We start from the raw sequence: 18,836 nt of genomic DNA on the forward strand, positions 1-18,836 counted from the left end.
CCATTCTGGAAATATGGTTACAAGGATGCATAAATGTGGATAAATCCCTTGGACCCAATCAGGTGTACCCAAGAACTCTGTAGGAAACTAGGGAAGTGATTGCTGGGCCCCTTGCTAAGAATTTTGGATGACACAACTGGAGGTTGGCTAATGTGGTGCCTCTATTTATAGGAAAGGTGGTAAGGAAAAGCCAGGGAACTATGGACCGATGAGTCTGACATCAATGGTGGGCAAGTTGTTGGAGGGGATCCTGAAGGACTGGATTTACCAGCGTTTGGACGGGCAAGGACTGATTCAAGATAGTCAACATAGCTTTGTGCATGGGAAATCATGTCTTGCTAACTTCATTGAGTTTTTTTGAAGAAGTAACAAAGAGGATTGATGAGGGCAGGGTGATTAATGTAACCTATATGGACTTCAGTAAGGCAAGGTTCCTCCTGGTAGACTGGCTAGCAAGGTTAGACCACAAGGAATAAAGGGAGAACTAGCCATTTGGATACATAACTGGCTTGAAAGTAGAAGACAGAGGGTTGCTTTTCATACTGGATGTCTGTGACTAGTAGTGTACCACAGGATCAGTGCCAGGCCCACTGCTTTTCATCATTTATATAAATGATTTGGATGTGAACATAGGATGTATGGTTAGTAAGTTTGTAGATGACACCAAAATTGGAGATGAAGTGGGCAGTGAGGAAGGTTACCTCAGAGCACAACGGGATCTTAAGTAGATGGGCCAATGGGCTGAGGAGTGGCAGATGGAGTTTAATTTAAATAAATGTGAGGTGTTGCATTTTGGAAAGGCAAATCAGGATTTATACACTTCATGGTGAGGTCAGGGAAGTGTTGCTGAACATAGACATTGGAGTGCAGGTTCATAGCTCCTTGAAAGTGGAGTCTCAGGTAGATAACATAGTGAAGAAGGTATTTAGTATGCTTTCCTTTATTGGTCAGGGCATTGAGTATAGAAGTTTGGAGGTTGTGTTGCAGCCGTACAGGACATTGGTTATGGCACTTTTGGAATATTGTGCGCATTTCTGGTCTCCCTCCAATAGGAAGGATGTTGTGAAACTTGAAAGGGTTCAGAAAAGATAAACAAGGATGTTACCAGGGTTGGAGGGTTTGTTGCCAGGATTGGAGGGTTTGACCTATAGGGAGAGGCTGAATAGCCTGGGGCTGTTTTCCCTTGAGACTTATAGAGGTTTACAAAATCATGAGGGGAGTGGAAAGGGTAAATAGACAAGTTTTTTTTTTTGGGGGGGTGCTGTGTGTCCACAACTAGAGGCATAGGTTTAAGATGAGAGGAGAAAACTTTAAAAGGGCCTTCAAGGGCCAAGTTTTTCATGCAAAGGGTGGTGTACATATGGAATGAGTGTCAGAGAGGGTGATGGAGGCTGGTACAATTACAACATTTAAAAGGCATATGAGTAGGAAGTGGTTACAGAAATAAGGGCCAAGTGCTGGCAATTTGGTTCATTTGGGATATCTGGTCAGCATGGACAAGTTGGACTGAAGCATCTGTTTCTATGCAGTACATCTCTATCAAGATCAAAACTGAACATTCAGGGATAACTGACCTTTTGGAGAGATACAGGAAATAGAAAAGGTGGTGAGCTAGCACTGTTCATAAGAGATTAAATGAGGCCAGATGGGAGAGATGATCTAGACTTAGATGATGCAAGAGAAAGAAGACATTGGAAGCAGTAGTAGGCAGACTCGCAAAACAGTAGCAATTCAATAGGAAATCTCTAAATTAGCAAATACTATTATCATGCAAAAAAGGATAGAGCAATAGTTATGGGTAACTAGTCATTGTGTCAATTGGGTTAATCAAATTGGAAAGGGTAGCTACAATAATAAATTCATAGAGTGCATTTGGGATAGTTTCCCAGAGCAATATATCAGGGAATCAATCAGAGCAGGCTGTCTTCGATCTGGCAATGTATAATGGGGTATGTTTAATAGATATCCTCAGAATGAATGATCCCCTAAGAAGTAGTAATCAAAATGTAATGGATTTTAATATTCAGATCAAGACTGAGAAACTTGGGTCAGAAACAATTCTACTTTACTTATATAAAGTGCCTTCCAATGAAATGAGGATAGAGTTAACTAAAATGAACTGTGCAGATAGATTTGCAGGAATAACAGTAGCAGGCAGGGTCAGATATTTAAGGAGGTAATGTGTGATTCTTAAATAAATGTATCCCAGTTATGAGAAAAGATTTTAAAACAGGGTTAAACCCACCCTGGGCTAACCAAAGAAGTTAAGGAGTATAAAGTTGAAAAGAGCGGCATCTGTTCAAGAAGGGGAGTAGAGACAATCCTGGTAATTATAGACCGTGAGCCTTACTTCAGCTGTTGGAAAAGTTTATAAGAGATAGGATTTATAATCATCTAGAAAAGAATAAGTTGATTAGGGATAGTCAGCATGGTTTTGTGAAGGGTAGGTTGTGCCTCACAAACCTTATTGAGTTCTTTGAGCAGGTGACCAAACAGGTAGATGAGAGTAAACCAGTTGATGTGGTGTATATGGATTTCAGCAAGGCATTCGATAAGGTTCCCCACAGTAGGCTATTGTACAAAATGCGCAGTAATGGGATTATGGGAAATATAGCAGTTTGGATCAGTAATTGGCTTGCTGAAAGAAGACAGAGGGTGGTAGTTGATGGGAAATATTCATCCTGGAGTCCAGTTACCAGTGGTGTACCACAAGGGTTGGTGTTGGGTCCACTGCTGTTCGTCATTTTTATAAACAACCTGGATGAGGGCGTAGAAGGGTGCGTTAGTAAATTTGCAGATGACACTAAGATTGGTGGAATTGTGGATAGTGACGAAGGATATTGTAGGTTACAGAGAGACATAGATAAGCTGCAGAGCTGGGCTGAGAGGTGGCAAATGGAGTTTAATGCGGACAAGTGTGAGGTGATTCACTTTGGTCGGAGTAACCGGAATGCAAAGTACTGGGCTAATGGTAAGATTCTTGGTAGTGTAGATGAGTAGAGAGATCTCAGTGTCCAGGTACACAGATCCTTGAAAGTTGCTACCCAGTTTGACAGGGTTGTTAAGAAGGCATACAGTGTTTTAGCTTTTATTAATAGAGGGATCGAGTTCCGGAACCATGAGGTTATGCTACAGCTGTACAAAACTCTGGTGCGGCCGCAATTGGAGTATTGTGTACAGTTCTGGTCACTGCATTATAAGAAGGATGTGGAAGCTTTGGAAAGGGTGCAGAGGAGATTTACTAGGATGTTGCCTGGTATGGAGGGAAGGTCTTATGAGGAAAGGCTGAGGGACTTGAGGCTGTTTTTGTTAGAGAGAAGAAGGTTGAGAGGTGACTTAATAGAAACATATATGATAATCAAAGGGTTGGATAGGATGGACAGGGAGAGCCTTTTTCCAGGAATGGTGACGGTGAGCACGAGGGGGCATAGCTTTAAATTGAGGGGTGATAGATATAGGACAGATGTCAGAGGTAGTTTCTTTACTCAGAGTAGTAAGGGTATGGAATGCTTTGCCTGCAACGGTAGTAGATTCGGCAACTTTAAGTACATTTAAGTCGTCATTGGACAAGCATATGGACGTACATGGAATAGTGTAGGTTAGATGGGCTTCAGATTGGTATGACAGGTTGGCGCAACATCAAGGGCTGAAGGGCCTGTACTGCGCTGTAATGTTCTATGTTCTACGTACCAGGAGGCCAAAGGCATGACAGCCCAAGAGACTGGGATAAAGTTCAGAATCTAGAAGAGGAGGACTAAAATGATAATGAAAACAGAGAAAATAAGTTATGAGGGCAAACTAGCGAGCAATATAAAAACTAACAATGAGAATTTCATTAAGTTTATAAAAAGGAAGCGAGAGATCAATGTGAACATCAGCTCCTTAGAAAATGAATCTAGGGAGACAGTATTGAGAACAATAAAATGACTGAGGAGTTAAACAGATTATTTTGCATCAGTCTTTAAAATAGAAGATACATCAAACACCCCATTAATTCTAAAGAATATAGAGAAGGAATTAATCACCATCACTCAAAGTACTATTACACAAACTAATGGGGCAAAAGGCAGGTAAGTCCCCTGGTCCTGATGGCTTGCATTCTAGGATCCTAAAAGAGGTAACTGTATGGATAGTGGATGCATTGGTTGTAAATTTCCAAAATTCTTGGGTTTCTGGAGAAGTACCAGAGGATTGGAAAACTGCCATTGTGACACCGCTAATCAAAGAGAACAGGCAGCAAAAAGTGGGTGACTATAGGCCGATTAGCCTAACTCATTTGTTGGAAAAGTGTTGGATACAATTATTAAGAAAGTAACAAGAGAACATTTAGAAAATCATAATCTAATCAAGCAGAGTCAGCATGGATTTATGAAATGGAAATTGTGTCTGACTAATTTATGGAGGTTTTCAAGAAAGTCTTAACCAGAATGGATAGAGGGGAATCAGTAGGTGTGTTGTATTGGGACTTCCAGAAGACATTCAAAGTACCCCACAAAGAGTTAAGACATAAGAGCCATGGTATTGGAGGTAGTATATTGACATGGTCAGAGTATCGGCTTATGGGCAGGAATTAATGAGTGGGGATAAGGAGTTCTCTTTTCTATTGGCAATCTGTGACATGTGGGGTTCAACAGGGGTCAGTGCCTGAACCACAAATGTTTACAATATATATTAATGACTTGGAGGAAGGATGTGCATGTACTGTAGCCAGATTTACAAACAACACAAAATAGGTGGAATGACATGTTTTACAAATAGATAGATGGGCATAACTTGACAATTGAAGTAAAATGTGGAAAAATGTGAAGTTGTTCATTTGGGAAGGAAGAACAAAGGCATATTATTTATTTGGAGAAAAGGTGCAGTAAACTGCCATGCAAACGGAATTGGGGATACTTTGACATGAAACAGAAAGCTAGCACTCAGGTGCAACAGGTAATCAGGAAGGCTAATGGAATGTTGGTCCTTATTTCAAGGGAGTTGGGGTGTAAAAGTAGATAAAACTGAAACTGTATCAGGTGCTGGTGAGACCACATCTGGAGTACTGTGAGCAGTTTTGGAGCCCTTATTTTAGGATAGATATCATTTCATGAAAAGAAGTTTGGCTAGAATGATCCCCAAAAATGTCTTCACATGTCTCACCGGCACAGTTGAAGCCTTTTGAGACCAGTGGGCGCTACAGGGGCTGGAGTGTATCATTGGCCTAGACTATGCCATTTTGATTTAATAAGATTCTGTATGTTTCATTCTACTTTTTTATTTGTTTTTGATTTTGATATGGTGCCCATCTTGTTGGGGGGGGGGAGGGATCATTGTTATTTACTTTTGGACTCCCTGAAAGAATCGAGGGAGATTTTTTCTGTGTTTTCACCTCTTTTGTTAACAGGTTAACAGCTAAACAGCTTGGGATAGTACTCACTGGAGTTTAGAAGAATGAGAGGTGATTTCATTGAAGCATACAATTCTTAAGGGGCTTAACAAGGTCAATGCTGAAAGGATGTTCGCCCTGAAGGGAGAGTAAAGGACCAGAGGGTATAGTCTCAGAATAAAAGGGTGCAATTTAAGACTGAGATGAGGAGGAATTTCTTCTCTTCGGGTCGTGAGCTTTTGGTACTCCTTGCCACAGAGAATGGTGGGGGCAGAATCCTTGTGTATTTATAAGGTTGGGGTAGATAGATTCTTGATCAATCTGGGAATCAAGGATTACAGGGAAAATAGATGCAAAGAATGTTGGATCAACCAGGATCCTATTGAATTGTGGAGCAGACTCAACGTACCAACTGGCCTATTCCTGTTCCTATTTCTTATGTCTTAGGGAGATCTGCTGACATGTTTGTGCCTTGTGCATCCTTATACATTCATTGTGATCCATCTGTAACCACTGTAATGTCCTTTGTTCAACTACACTTAGATATGTCCCTCTTTCTGTTACCCTCTATAAAAAGATCTCTGCAGTTTACTTTTGCTATGATCCAATGATTGAAATAATGACTTTTTTTCTGGGAATTACATTTTGGGTGTTATTTTTGCTCTTGCAAATTCAAGCACATGTTTATTTCTCTGATAATGAATTTAGCAGCATTGTGGACCATATATGCCATGGTACAAATCATGAAGCCTCCCCAAATAGTACCAAAGCTACAATCTCTGTCACCAAAAGGACAAGTGCAAAAGCATGAGAACAACCAGTGGTTGCAAGTTTCCCTCCAAGTCACTTATCATCCTGACATGGAACTAGGTTATTGTTCTTTGACGGCAACTGCTCAGAATTCTGGAAGCCCCCTGTCAGCTTCATAGATGTATTTATACCAGATAGTCTGCAGCAGTCCCTGCTACCTTCTGAAAGATGGTTAGGGATAAGCAACAAATACTGGCCTTCCCAGGGTGCTCAAATCCCTAGTTCAAATAAATTAGAATTGATGGCAACAAAGTCCAGAATGACAAAAGGAATGGGCTTTTATTTTAATGCGTGGCATTTTAGTTTGATAAAGCCTTCCAATATCTTAATACAATAATTCAGACATCCTTAAAAACATATTAACAAAATATAAGGTGCATTAGAGAAATGTTGTACAATTGTGAATAATAAACAAAGTTTCACTTTTCCACTGACATCAAATGGCCACTGCAGAAATTTAAATAAAAGTTATACATTGCCACAGACTTCAAATATAAATGGCTTCTCATTAAAGAAAGGGCTTGGTGCTGAGTGGTGTGCAGATAGTAAAAGATGTCATATGTCAGCTACACATTGCGGAACCACCACATTCTGAGTCTGTGTAAAGTGACCTGGAGACTTCAAGATTGAAGTGGTAGCTATTCAATTGTTGGAGAAGGACTTTCAACAATCAACATGCATTGGTGACATCTGAGCACTATTTTGAGTAAAATTATAAAGATTACAATTTAATATTATTTCACCAGAAATAACAAACATAAAAAAAACTTTCCATAATGTTCATGATGTCGCTAACATTGTGACCACAGAAAATCCTCCTAAAGTGAGATGACACTTTTAGATCTAGTTTGGAGTAACCATGAGGTGAAGTAGACCTTAGGAATGTTTCAAGACAGTAAACACTGTCACCCAGAGAAGGGCCATACATTTGATTCCTAGTGCTGGAGGATTTGATTACCAAGAACTAGAGAAACCTATATTCTTCAATCTTCAGGAAATGCCCTGGAATTGTGAAAGACTGAAAATAGCATCGTGGTATAATGACTGAAATATCAATTCTAGATGAGCCGTGGAAGTAGGACAGGGAAATACAGTTTTAAGCTATTGATTGTAGAAGATTCTCCATTCAAAGACTGAAGAATATCTGGAATGGATGTTTGGCAAGATGTGATGAAAAGGAACTGAATTGATGAAGCCTTCCATATTGCATCCATCTTGCACTGTGCAGGCGCCTATTCTGCAATAAATCAGTAGGGGATAGAATTGGTGCAGTCATACGCTGTGCTAACAATACATTACCACCAGAGGAACAAAAACCAAATGTATATTCTAGAACCAATATGCGTTTTCAAATTCCTAATAGATTCTTCCAATAAATTAAAATAAATGGTTTCCACTCTGTGGCTAAGTACACGAGACAAACTCCTCGGCTGTTGACTCACAACTTACTCCTTGCCATAGCAGAGTCAGATTGAATTGGAATCTGACCCCATTTTTAAATATGTCTTCAAAAAAGTAATTGATATGAGTTGCGATTCCAGAGGTTTCACCACAGAAAATTTCAGGCTTAGGTCTGCAACCAACACATCAGCTTTTTTGATAATCAAGCGAAAGATTTTCTTTTTAATCAGTAACTGTCACACTTTAAATATGTGAGCAAAAACAATACTACAGAGTTTTTCAAGAAAATAAAAGAGCGAGTCAAGCAGATGTCATTGATTGGCAGTGCCACAGAAAGTATCCATTACAAAATCATATCCCATCCCTTCACCCATAATCATTCTTAAATATATCCACACCACAGATAACCAGTTGCATTTCTGCAAACTGAATAAAGGAGAGACATTTATGATTTATTTATATACATTATATGCAAAGCATAATCACAGATATAGACCATTCAAAGTCTTTTTTATGCTGAAAATTCCATTTAGTATGTAATTCTTAGTGTGTGCTCTGCTTATATTCTTTCATCTGCTCCATAATGTAATCCTCCCACCACTGCACTGTGCGTGTAATTACAGGAAGGATGTATGGATACAGTAAAGTACATTAGACCACCCATCTGTCCTCTGAATTAGTTGTGAGGACTGGCAGGGTGGGGGCACAATCTACACCCAGTTAATGTCACAAGATCCCAGATCTCATCCACGTGCCCACACGTAGTGCTCCCAAGCAACTAATTTTTCATATTCTTTCTTACCACTTTCACTTGCTTTCTCCTTTCACGATACAGAAGAGGGACAAAGAAAACATTTTTATTTTTCTTATGCTTTTCACCTGGAGAGAGCTAATTATACCTTGCATGGACAGTTTTATGTGACAGTATGTGTGTGAGCAGAGGTTAGAGGGCGGGCAGGTAGGAAGTAATGAACAGCAACCATTAAATGTTTTTAAAGGGGAAGCATGTATGACAACATCCTTAGAACTCATTTGTCCTCCCACATTTTCTGCCCTTGCCTATTCTGCCTATCTGGAGATGACAGGTACATTGAGTACGGTTTAACCAAGAGCACTGTTTACCTTGTTGGAATGCTGTGCAAAGATTCATTTTATAGTCCTTGCACTTTACTTGGAAATTATATTAAATTTTAAAAGACACTCATGCTTGTGCCAAATCTGGCCAAGGCTATGGGAAGGTATGTTTAAAAATATCCATGAAACTGATAATTCAGCACAGGTCGAACACTGAATTATCGACACTGGTATGTATCATTAGTACCACACAAGGTAATTTGTTTACTTATTGTTCCACCTGAGAAACTTCCTGAATATTTTTTAAGAGATGATAAAATTGTAATATGAATGGAGCAGTTACGAAGCTATCATGTCAATTATCAACCAACTTGTCCATGAGGTTACAGAGTGTACTGCAGTTTTAATGAATATGTTACAGATTTTAAAATGGAGACACCCACCCGTGCTTCCTCACTCCCAATCATTCATACCCATTGATTTTGATGGAAGCTCAGTCTAAACACGAAGTTTAATGGAGAACTCTGACCTACAAAATGACCATAAAATTGTCACTGCTGTCTGCTCAAGTATTGGTATTTCAGTCTATTTTGCTCTGTACTTCACAGGGTTATGACTGGATCTGTTCAGGGTGCCACTTAAGATGAGGAACTTGCTACACAAATCATCTCCACTCAGATCGTTTCTGACAGCAATTCTAAAACAAAAATTGCTTAATCAAGTGTTGCCTGCGAGATATGAGGAAATGTACAGATAACATCTTCTATTTAACAGTTTGGATTGGATGGTTTTTGAAAAGATGAAGAGTATTTTTCTTTATGGATGACAATAAATCTACAACAGTAAATAGCAGATTAATGGTTCGCTATTCGCTTCAAAATCTCATTTTCATTTAGATATGTTGCTTTACAGCCTCATTATTCCTCAACTGCTCGTGTCTAACCAGTAGAAATAGCAGATTTAATTAAAATAGCTGGATTATGATTAAAATATAAAACATTAATTTATTAAAATGACTTGCATTTTGCCTCTAACCTATATGCTTTACAATGTCTTCTTAGAGAAGCAGCATCAATGTGCAACAGACGGCTTTCATTTTAGACACAGGTGGTATATAGCCATTTCCTTGGAACTTCGCTGCCTTGAATGTCAACACAAAAAAACATGCAACATGCTGTCAGGCATTTGCTTTGAAACCAGAAGGTTCCTCATTTTATATTAAGACCATAATCTAGCATGTGGCAACCTTTCCAGTCACATTCAATCACCCTTCCCTGAACAAAAAAAAAATCACAAGACTATCAGCACAGTTACAAGCAAGAGGCTTGACCCTGTCATTAGTCATTTCTAATATATTTAAAATACCAATGTAGAATGATTAGCTGAATAGTCTGTTTCTGTATGTGGTATGTAAGCCTATGTAAACACCTTATACACACTGTAACAACTCAATTCGTATACTGAGATGAGCAGGTCAAATTACTGAAGGCTCAAAGCAGCAGTTAATACTTATTCATTCTAAACCAAATGTTTTCATTGTAACATCGTAAATCTGGTCAACACTGTAAGCATTTAAAAACTGCTTTAGGTTTAGATTGCTTTGTCTGAACTAATAAGCACCACATGTATATAGACAGCAAACTGCAACTTCTGAACTCTTTACAGAACTCACTTGCCTGCTTGCATGATTCTGGTACATTCAAGCTTTCAAAGTTTCCAATAGTTAAGTAAATCCTACACGTCTGTATATTTCACAAATTGATCAATTAATTTCTCTGAGCATTTCAAAGATACTCAATTAAGATTCACAGGTCACAAGAAGCCATCACAAGCCTGAACTTCAGTTACAACATGTCTGATTGTTTATCAGCTCCCTTTAGATAGTACTGGATCCGAATCACAGTTAGAAACAAAACTAACTCCATATCATAGATTCATACAGCGTAGAAGAACCATGTGGGGTTTTTGTTAAAAAATAAAAATGCTGTAAAATTTGGTCCCAAATCCCAACTTTTTCCCATAATGTTGAAAATTAGTCTCTAAGTGCATGGTTAATTACCTTTTGATAGCTCCTACTGTATTTACTTCCAACACTCCATTACATATTACAAAAAAATTAACAACCCTCTTTGAAAAACAATTCTCATTTTCCACTATTTCTTGTGCCAATGCTTTAAAATATTAATCCCTGCTTACCAATGTATTTGTCTCATTTCCAAACTGGACCTAACCTGTGTCAGGCAGATGCTGACTGCATTAGTGCTTGGTCACATTTCCAAATAGAAATTAGTCGGTTTGAGAGACAAGCCTGGTTACAGTTATAACCAAAGTCAATTCTGTTTGACTAGACTAAGCTTCACATTCAAAAAGTTAGAATATTATTATGATTCATATACTCTCCAAACTCGAAATTGTTGCAATCTTTTGGATGGATTTAATTATTGGTGATCTAGTGACACCCACAAAAATAACTATTTACACATCATTGCTGCAAGATTCTGAAGGGAAATGTATATTTTCCTATTTTAAATTCCCAATTTATTTCCCGTGTTGTTCCATTACTTCTTGGTTAGGTTTTTAAAAAATATAACATGTATCAAAAATCAAACTAGTGGTAAATATGGAATTTTCATTTCATTCCGCCGATGCATCTGAGATGGGCAACTTTTTCTTTGAGTTTGTAAGACAGTCCCCTTTAATCTGGCACTTTAATATTCCAGTGCCTGGAACAGATTCACTGTTTCACGACATGACCCAGGCACGAGCAATTATTTCTACTATGTGGCACAGATGAGCCAAGAGCAATTGTTTCTTGTCTGTCAAGTTGAGAGAGAGAAAAGTGGGCTTCAATTGGACTGAATGAAACTAGAACTGATAGTGTTATGTTCATATAATAACTGAATATTCCAATGGTGAACCCAGGCTACTCAATCAAGCTTCAAATATGCAGTAACAATTCTTAACATTATTTAGGATTGCTGGCAAATAATGATTAATGTTGGAATTCAGAATAAGGGGCCTGTAATTTTAAGATAAGAACTAATACATTTCGCAGGAAAATCAGGAAGCACATTTCTTTACAATGTTTCGTACAAAGTTGAACTCTTCCCCCAAAAGACTGAGCCAATGAAAATCTAACAAGATTAGCCTTTTTTGTTAAAGGTAAAAACAATGACTGCAGATGCTGGAAACCAGATTCTGGATTAATGGTGCTGGAAGAGCACAGCAGTTCAGGCAGCATCAAAGTAGCTTCGAAATCGATGTTTCGGGCATCAAAGGACATGGAGCAAAGGCTGGGATATGGAATTAATATGCCGATTTGCCCTAATCTTACTGAATGGCAAACAAGCTTAAGATACTAAATGGACTATTCCTACTTATAAGATTCTACCATCAACAATTTGTAATGCAATATGTATTATATTTTAACTTTAAAATGTGTGACTCCTTACACAATAGTGGACATGCAACTATCTGGATTGTCTTAATGAATCAGGCAAGAGAAAGGTGAGAACTGCATTGAGATAATCATGTCACTTTATATGCTAGGCATGTGGTAGAACCTGATGGGAAGCAGCTACGTTGCAGAAACTAAAAGGAAACAGAGTCTTATTTTGTTTAGAGTAATTCCAGAACAACAAATTCATGGTGTATACTCAGCTTAAAACTGTGCAAGGAAGAATTAAATTTGCAAGTGGGCGACACAAGCAACTTGGCAACTCAAAGTTGAGATTGAGTTTAAAATTGGCAGCTGTTTTAAGTTACGAATTTGACTTCCAAGATGTTACAATAAAACCAAGTTACAATAAGAATGTTTATGTGTACACAATTTGAATGAGAATCTCCCAATGCCTTCTCTGATTTACGTTGTCACTGCTTCATCATGCCAGGCCCAGCTAGCCCACATCCACAACCAGCTTCTGCTCAACACATTGCTCCCAGCCCTCTGCAACATACAAATTTAGATTTCCCTTCCTTCAGGCCAGGAGTTTATCAATTGCCCATAGAATTAGTCAGAGACATCTCTCATAATTTTTATCAAGAGCACCTCCTTGTGGTCTATTGGTTAATATCACCCATATGGCTGGAGTACGATTTCCTTGTAATCAAAAACATAGGGTAGGGGTGGTGTCGGAGGAGGGGGTTAACTGTAGAACAAGACCTAAAATTTAAACAGCCATGAAAACTTATTTACTATATTTAGCTTTACATTGCAGTATGTGTTCATACAAACGGTCAGTCCTATTTTGCAACATCTGAGCATGTTCCTCAGACAGGAATCCCATTTGGGAGGCCAGGGGTTCATTTACCCTGTACAGATCCAATAATTGCTGGGCAACATTCTGGGACTTGTGCAGCTCGGCGATTTTCCTGGCGGTTTCCTTCCGGAAGATGCAGATTGTCTTCAGGAGTGATTCGTGGTACCGGTCCCACATGGGCAGCACCCGGTAACCGTGGACGAGTCCCGCCTCATTGTCGATAAAAACCAAAGCCCCCTTCGCCGTCCGGTGGAGGTTATTGGTCGACCTCTCCATTACCCTGGGGTCCCACTGCAGGTTCAGGAGATTGCTGGCCAGTCTGTCGAAGTTGGCGGTCACGTAATCGAAAAGGATGAGGTCTGACCATTGCACCAGCTCTCGGTCGGTCACATCATCGAGGTCTTCCAGGCTGGGGTACAGCGTCCTCCCTTCTGTCCGAAGGGATGGCGGGGTCACCACCTCGCTGAGGTTGCTGATCCACTCGCTAAGACTGACGATGGGTTTATCCGCCCACTGAGAGTCTTGAACATCGCGTCTGACCCCCAGCCACTGCTCGGTGTTGGTGTTGACCCTGGACAGAGCCAGGGCCGGCACATTGCGAATACCCAGGAGCCTGGAGAGATAGAAGGAGAGAGTCTCGCCAAGCACCTGGTCGGGGTTGATGCCATACCTGAGGCAGGCTCTGGTGCCATCCGAGAAGCTGGCCAGCCTGTTGGACAACCTCCCGCAGCCTGGCTCCAGGGAGACCAGGCGGGAGGAGCGGGCTTTCAGCTGCCAGCGCTTGACGTGCAACTCGGAGAAACCGGCGGCCGGAGAGCGGTCCAGGCCGTGGGTCCGGGGAGGGACCCCTCCGGCTGGGGGCCCCCGGCTCGGCACCGCGGGGGCGGCGAGCAGAGTTCGCAAACTTTTCGCTCGGCTCGGCGCGCTGGAGGCGGACTCGCCCAGCACAGCCGGGGGAAGGAGGAGAGCCAGGGCGGCCAGCAGCAACCTCATCCCGGCCCGGCCAGTCAAAGGAGGGCGGTTCATGGTGCCGTCTCCCTGACCCTCCTCAATCCCCAAGAGCTCGGTCCCTCTTCAGCCTGGAAGCTGGGCTCCCAGCTCCGGCTGACCGGCCAGCCACCCTCTCGCATCTCCGCCGCCGTCCGACACACGAAGAGGCGAGGGGACCGTGGGGGTGGTGGGGACAGGGGGGGGGGGGTTCTGAGCTCAGTGCCCGAGCCTCGTCCTCTTCTCTCTCACACCGATACACACTCCAGGCGCTCGCAAAGACGGCAACTCAGTTCCCGGGCACCGACTGCTCTCACTCTGTTGTTGAAGCAGTCCCCATGTGATCAGAGGCTGGGATCGTCCAACTCCTTTTTAAAAAAGAGCAGCCCTTCGGGTCGGCGGATATTCGCCACAACAATGAAGTGCTCGCGTTCAACCCAGTGCTCCCGGCCCTCCCCTCCTCACTGGCGTAACCCCTCCCTCCTGCTCAGTGGGTTAAACCCCTCCCTCAGTTTAACCCCTTCCTGCTCAAAAGGTAAGCACTCAATGCGTCGCCCAGCTCTCCGTCTCGGCGGATTAAACCCCCCCCCCCAGAATTAAGCCTCTCAGAATCCCTACAGTGTCGAGCAGGTCTTTCAGCCCTTCGAGTTCACACCTTCCCTCCTATGTGCGTCCTACCCTTCATCCCTAGCCCTGTCACCCTGTATTTCCTACGGCCAATCCACCTAACCTGCGCGTCTCTGCACTGTGGGAGGAAACCGAAGCACCCAGTGGAAACCCACGCAGTCACGGGGAGAATGTGCAAACTCCACATAGACATCTAGAGGGTGAAATCGAACCGGGGTCCATGGTATTAGGAGGCAGCAGTGCTAACCAGTGAGCCACCTCACTGCCCATCTCTTTCTCCTCAGGATTAACACCCTCTTCTTCCCGTAATTAACCCTCACTCTCCTCCCTCTCATCGAATAAATTCCCCCTTCCCTCTTTACTTTTCTCCCCACATTCTATTCTCATTTCCCCAATTTTTCTTCTCTCCCATTCTGAGGAAGGGTCAATGGGCCCAAACGTTAGGTCTGCTTTCTCTCCACAGATGCTGCTGGACCTGCTGGGTTTTACCAGCAATTTCTGATTTTGTTTCTTCTTTCCTCTTTCCATATCTCTCATTTCCGATCCCAAGTTTCCCCTTCCCTGTCTCCCTTTTCCACTCACTCGCTGGGCAATTTAACGCCCTCATCCCTCCTCTCGGTGATCCCCTTCTGTGATGTAAGATCATCTATCTCAGGAACGTAATTTCCTTTTCTGTTCACCAATTCCTATCTGCCCTGTGCATTATTAAGCTGACAACGGCTGACAACGGAGCAATGATCAAACTTGTAACCAAACCAGATAACGAGGAAGGAAAGTCCCAATTTGGTTCGTAGAACCTGGAGGTGGCAATGTTTGTTTTAGCTTTATCTATTTCGGATGTCTTCTGCCGCCCCGAATCTAACGAAGTCCTTCGGCAAATTCCACAGCGCAGACAGTCCTCGACCACACACAGACACACAAAGACACAGGCACTCTCATTGTTAACCACACTCAACTGATACGAATAACACACACTTTTCCACACATTCACACGCACGCATACAAACCTGCTCGTATACAAAATTTATACGCGCTATTCTCAAGCAGCACAAACAAGAGTTCGTTGCTGACTTGTATAAAGTGGTTCTCTACATATACAAATTATTGTTTCAACTGTAAATGCCAATGAGAGACCATGTCTGGGTGCCCTGTAAAATTGGAGAAAATTTAGGAATGTTTCATTCCAGCAACAACCTGCTTAAAGGGTACCCAGTAAAGACAGCGGGAAGAGATCTGGTCTGCCCAGGCTTGTTTTGCTTTTGATGAAGTGTTGATAATTCCAGGTTGCAGTTTGATTTGCGGGGAAGATGTCTGTGGAAAGTAGATATCCTCCAGTTTCACTGTTAACACGCTCAGTGCTAACTTTCGTCAGCCGGATCGAACACATTTTATTTGAGTTGAGGCAGCATAAACCTTGTCACTGCCAGTGTCAGAATTAGACAGTCTCATCCGGATCATTTCCGATCAGAGTAACGCACCTAATTTCCCCTCTCCAAAGTGTTTTAACTCGAAACCCAGACTAGCGCCGTCTTTTGTACACAGCTGACATTTCCAATTTACAAGGTAAAAACAATGGCTGCAGATGCTGGAAACCAGACTCTGGATTAGTGGTGCTGGAAGAGCACAGCAGTTCAGGCAGCATCCAAGGAGCTTCGAAATCGACGTTTCGGGCAAAAGCCCTTCATCAGGAATAAAGGCAGAGACTCCTACTGCCAGGGAGGTTTGCCAAGCACTGACAACTTGCACACACATCCTCCCTAACACTCACTCAGCAACCCTTCTTCCCAATCTCCCCCAACTCACGCTGAGGAGCCCTCTTTCCAACACCCCATAGCCCCCCCATTCACTCAATTAGCAGCCCCTCTCCATGGCACCCACTGACTCAGTTGGCATCCTGGACTTTCTCGGAACTTCACAGAAACACTCAGGTGGCCTGCTACACCTCCCTCACTGAGGACGAACGTTTAGTCCTCAGTAAAGGCCTTACCTTGATCCCTCTACAGTCCCAGGTTAATGAGTTCCGACACACACTGCAACCTTGAACATTTCTTCCGCTGCCTCCATGCCTACTTTTTCAACCAAGCCACCCGCCCACCTACCTAGGACCCCTTCTACCATCTCCAACACACTTCATCCACCTATACACCCCATGCCCCGGACTGTTACCCACACTTGACCTCTTCATTTCAAACTGTTACTGTGACATCGACCGTGTCAACCTCTCCAACCTCCCTCCCTCATGATGTGCAGCCCCCCCACTCCCTTTGCTCCAACCCCAATCTCGCCATCAAACCCACAATCGGGGGAGGAGTGGTGGGAGGAGTGGCAGAGGTGTAGTAGTCGTGTGGCATACCAACCTCTGCACTGCTGAAGCCAGGCACCAACTCGCAGGCACCTCCTCCTACTGCCCCCTCACCTTTCATCACCAAACCATCATCTCCCAGACCATCCAAAACCCCATCACCTCTGGGGAACTCCCATCCACAGCCTCCAACTACATTGTCCATGAACCCTGCACTGCCGATTCTACCTCCTTCCTAATATTCACAAACCTGACTGCCCATTGTCTCAGCCTGCGCCGGTCCTACCGAACTCATCTCTTCCTACCTTGTCCTCTCCCCCTTAGTCCAGGAACTCCCAACCTCTGCTCACGACACCACCCATGCCCTTCACCTTCTCCAAGATTTTCATTTCCCTGGCCCCCAACGCCTCATCTTCACCATGGATATCCAGTCCCTGTACACATCGATGCGTCATGATGAAGGTCTCCAATTCCTCTGTTTCTTCCTCTCACACTGTCCCAACCAGTACCCTTCCACTGACAACCTCATCCGCCTGGCTGAACTGGTCCTCACCTTCAACAACTTCTCCTTCCAATCCTCCCACTTCCTCCAAAACAAAGGGGTAGCCATGGGCACCCGCATGGGACCCAGCTATGCCTGCCTTTTTGTCGGATATGTGGAACAATCCATCTTCCACAGTTACACTGGCACCACCCCCCAACTGTTCCTCCATGACATCAATGACTGTATCAGTGCCGTCTTGTGCTCCCATGAGGAGGTTGAACTTTACCAACACCTTTCACCCTGACCTCAAATTCACCTGGTCCATCTCAGAAACCTCCATCCCCTTCTTGGACCTCTCCATCACTGTCTCTGGCGACCGACTAGCCACAGACATATTCTACAAGCCCACCAACTCCCACAGCTACCTAGACTACACCTCCTTCTGCCCTACCTCATGTAAAAGTATCATCCTTTATTCCTAATTCCTCCGCCTTCACTGCATCTGTTCCCAGGGTGACCAATTCCACCTCAGAATGTCCCAGATGGCCTCCTTCTTCCACGACTGTAACTTCCCTTCCCATGTGATCAACGATGCCCTCCAGCGCATCTCCTCCACTTCATGCACCACCGCCCTTGAACCCCACCCCTCCCAATGCAACAAGGACAGAACCGACCCCCACCCCTGGTCCTCACCTTCTACCCCACCAACCTTCGCATACAGCACATCATCCTCCATCAGCTTCAAATGGACCCCACTACCAGAGATATATTTCCCTTCCCACCCCTATCAACATTCCAAAAAGACTACTCCCTCCATGATTCCCTCATCAGTTCCACACCCTCCAACAGCCCAAACCCCACTCCTGGCACCTTTCCCTGCCACCACAGGAAGTGCAAACCCTGCACCCACACACTCCTCTCACCTCTGTCCAAGGCCCCAAGGGATCCTTCCACATGTCAGAAATTTACCTGTACCCCTACCAATGTTGTCTATTGCATCCGTTGCACCTGGTGTGGTCTCCTCTACATCAGGGAGATAGGATTCCTTCTTGCAGATCATTTCAGAGAAAATCTCTGGGACACCCACACTCATCAACCCCACTGCCCCGTGGCTGAACACTTCAACTCCCCCTCCCACTCCGTCAAGGACATACAGGTCCTCGCTCTCCACCACTGCCAAATGCCTGGAGGAGCAATGCTTCATATTCCATCTTGGGACCCTGCAACCACACGGGATAAATGTGGATTTCAACAGCTTCCTCATTTCCCTTCCCCCCACATTATCCCAGTCCCAAGCCTCCAATTTGGCACAGCCCTCCGGACCCGTCCATCACTCCCCCCTCTGAACTATAATGTTCTCCCTCACCTTCATCCACCTGTCACTTTCTCAGCTACCTTTCCCTAAACCCCACCCCCGCCCATTTATCTATCAGCCCCAAACCACAAGCCTCATTCCTGATGAAGGGCTTATACCTGAAACATCGATTCTCCTGCTTTCCAGATGCTGCCTGACGTACTGTGCTT

General features: G+C 43.3%; 1 protein-coding gene across 1 annotated transcript; it reads right to left on the minus strand.

Moving 5' to 3' along the window:
* Positions 1 to 6,438: 6,438 nt before the first annotated feature.
* Positions 6,439 to 14,362, minus strand: fjx1 (four-jointed box kinase 1). Its single transcript, XM_072591840.1, has 2 exons — positions 12,964 to 14,362; positions 6,439 to 7,415 (listed from the first exon to the last, which is right to left on the minus strand). The coding sequence occupies exons 1-2, from the start codon at positions 13,936 to 13,938 to the stop codon at positions 7,305 to 7,307; spliced, it is 1,086 nt and encodes a 361-aa protein (XP_072447941.1). The 5' UTR covers positions 13,939 to 14,362; the 3' UTR covers positions 6,439 to 7,304.
* Between the last annotated feature and the right edge of the window lie 4,474 nt (positions 14,363 to 18,836).

Source organism: Chiloscyllium punctatum, chromosome 22, assembly GCF_047496795.1.
Source record: "Chiloscyllium punctatum isolate Juve2018m chromosome 22, sChiPun1.3, whole genome shotgun sequence".
Classification (NCBI taxonomy): Eukaryota; Metazoa; Chordata; class Chondrichthyes; order Orectolobiformes; family Hemiscylliidae; genus Chiloscyllium; species Chiloscyllium punctatum.

Excerpts from the sequence above, each read along its gene's own strand:
- fjx1 (XM_072591840.1), bottom strand. The coding sequence starts at position 13,938 with ATGAACCGCCCTCCTTTGACTGGCCGGGCCGGGATGAGGTTGCTGCTG. Across the intron at positions 7,416-12,963 it reads AATTATTGGATCTGTACAGG|AATAGGCGCCTGCACAGTGC; the intron begins GTAAATGAACCC and ends GATTTATTGCAG.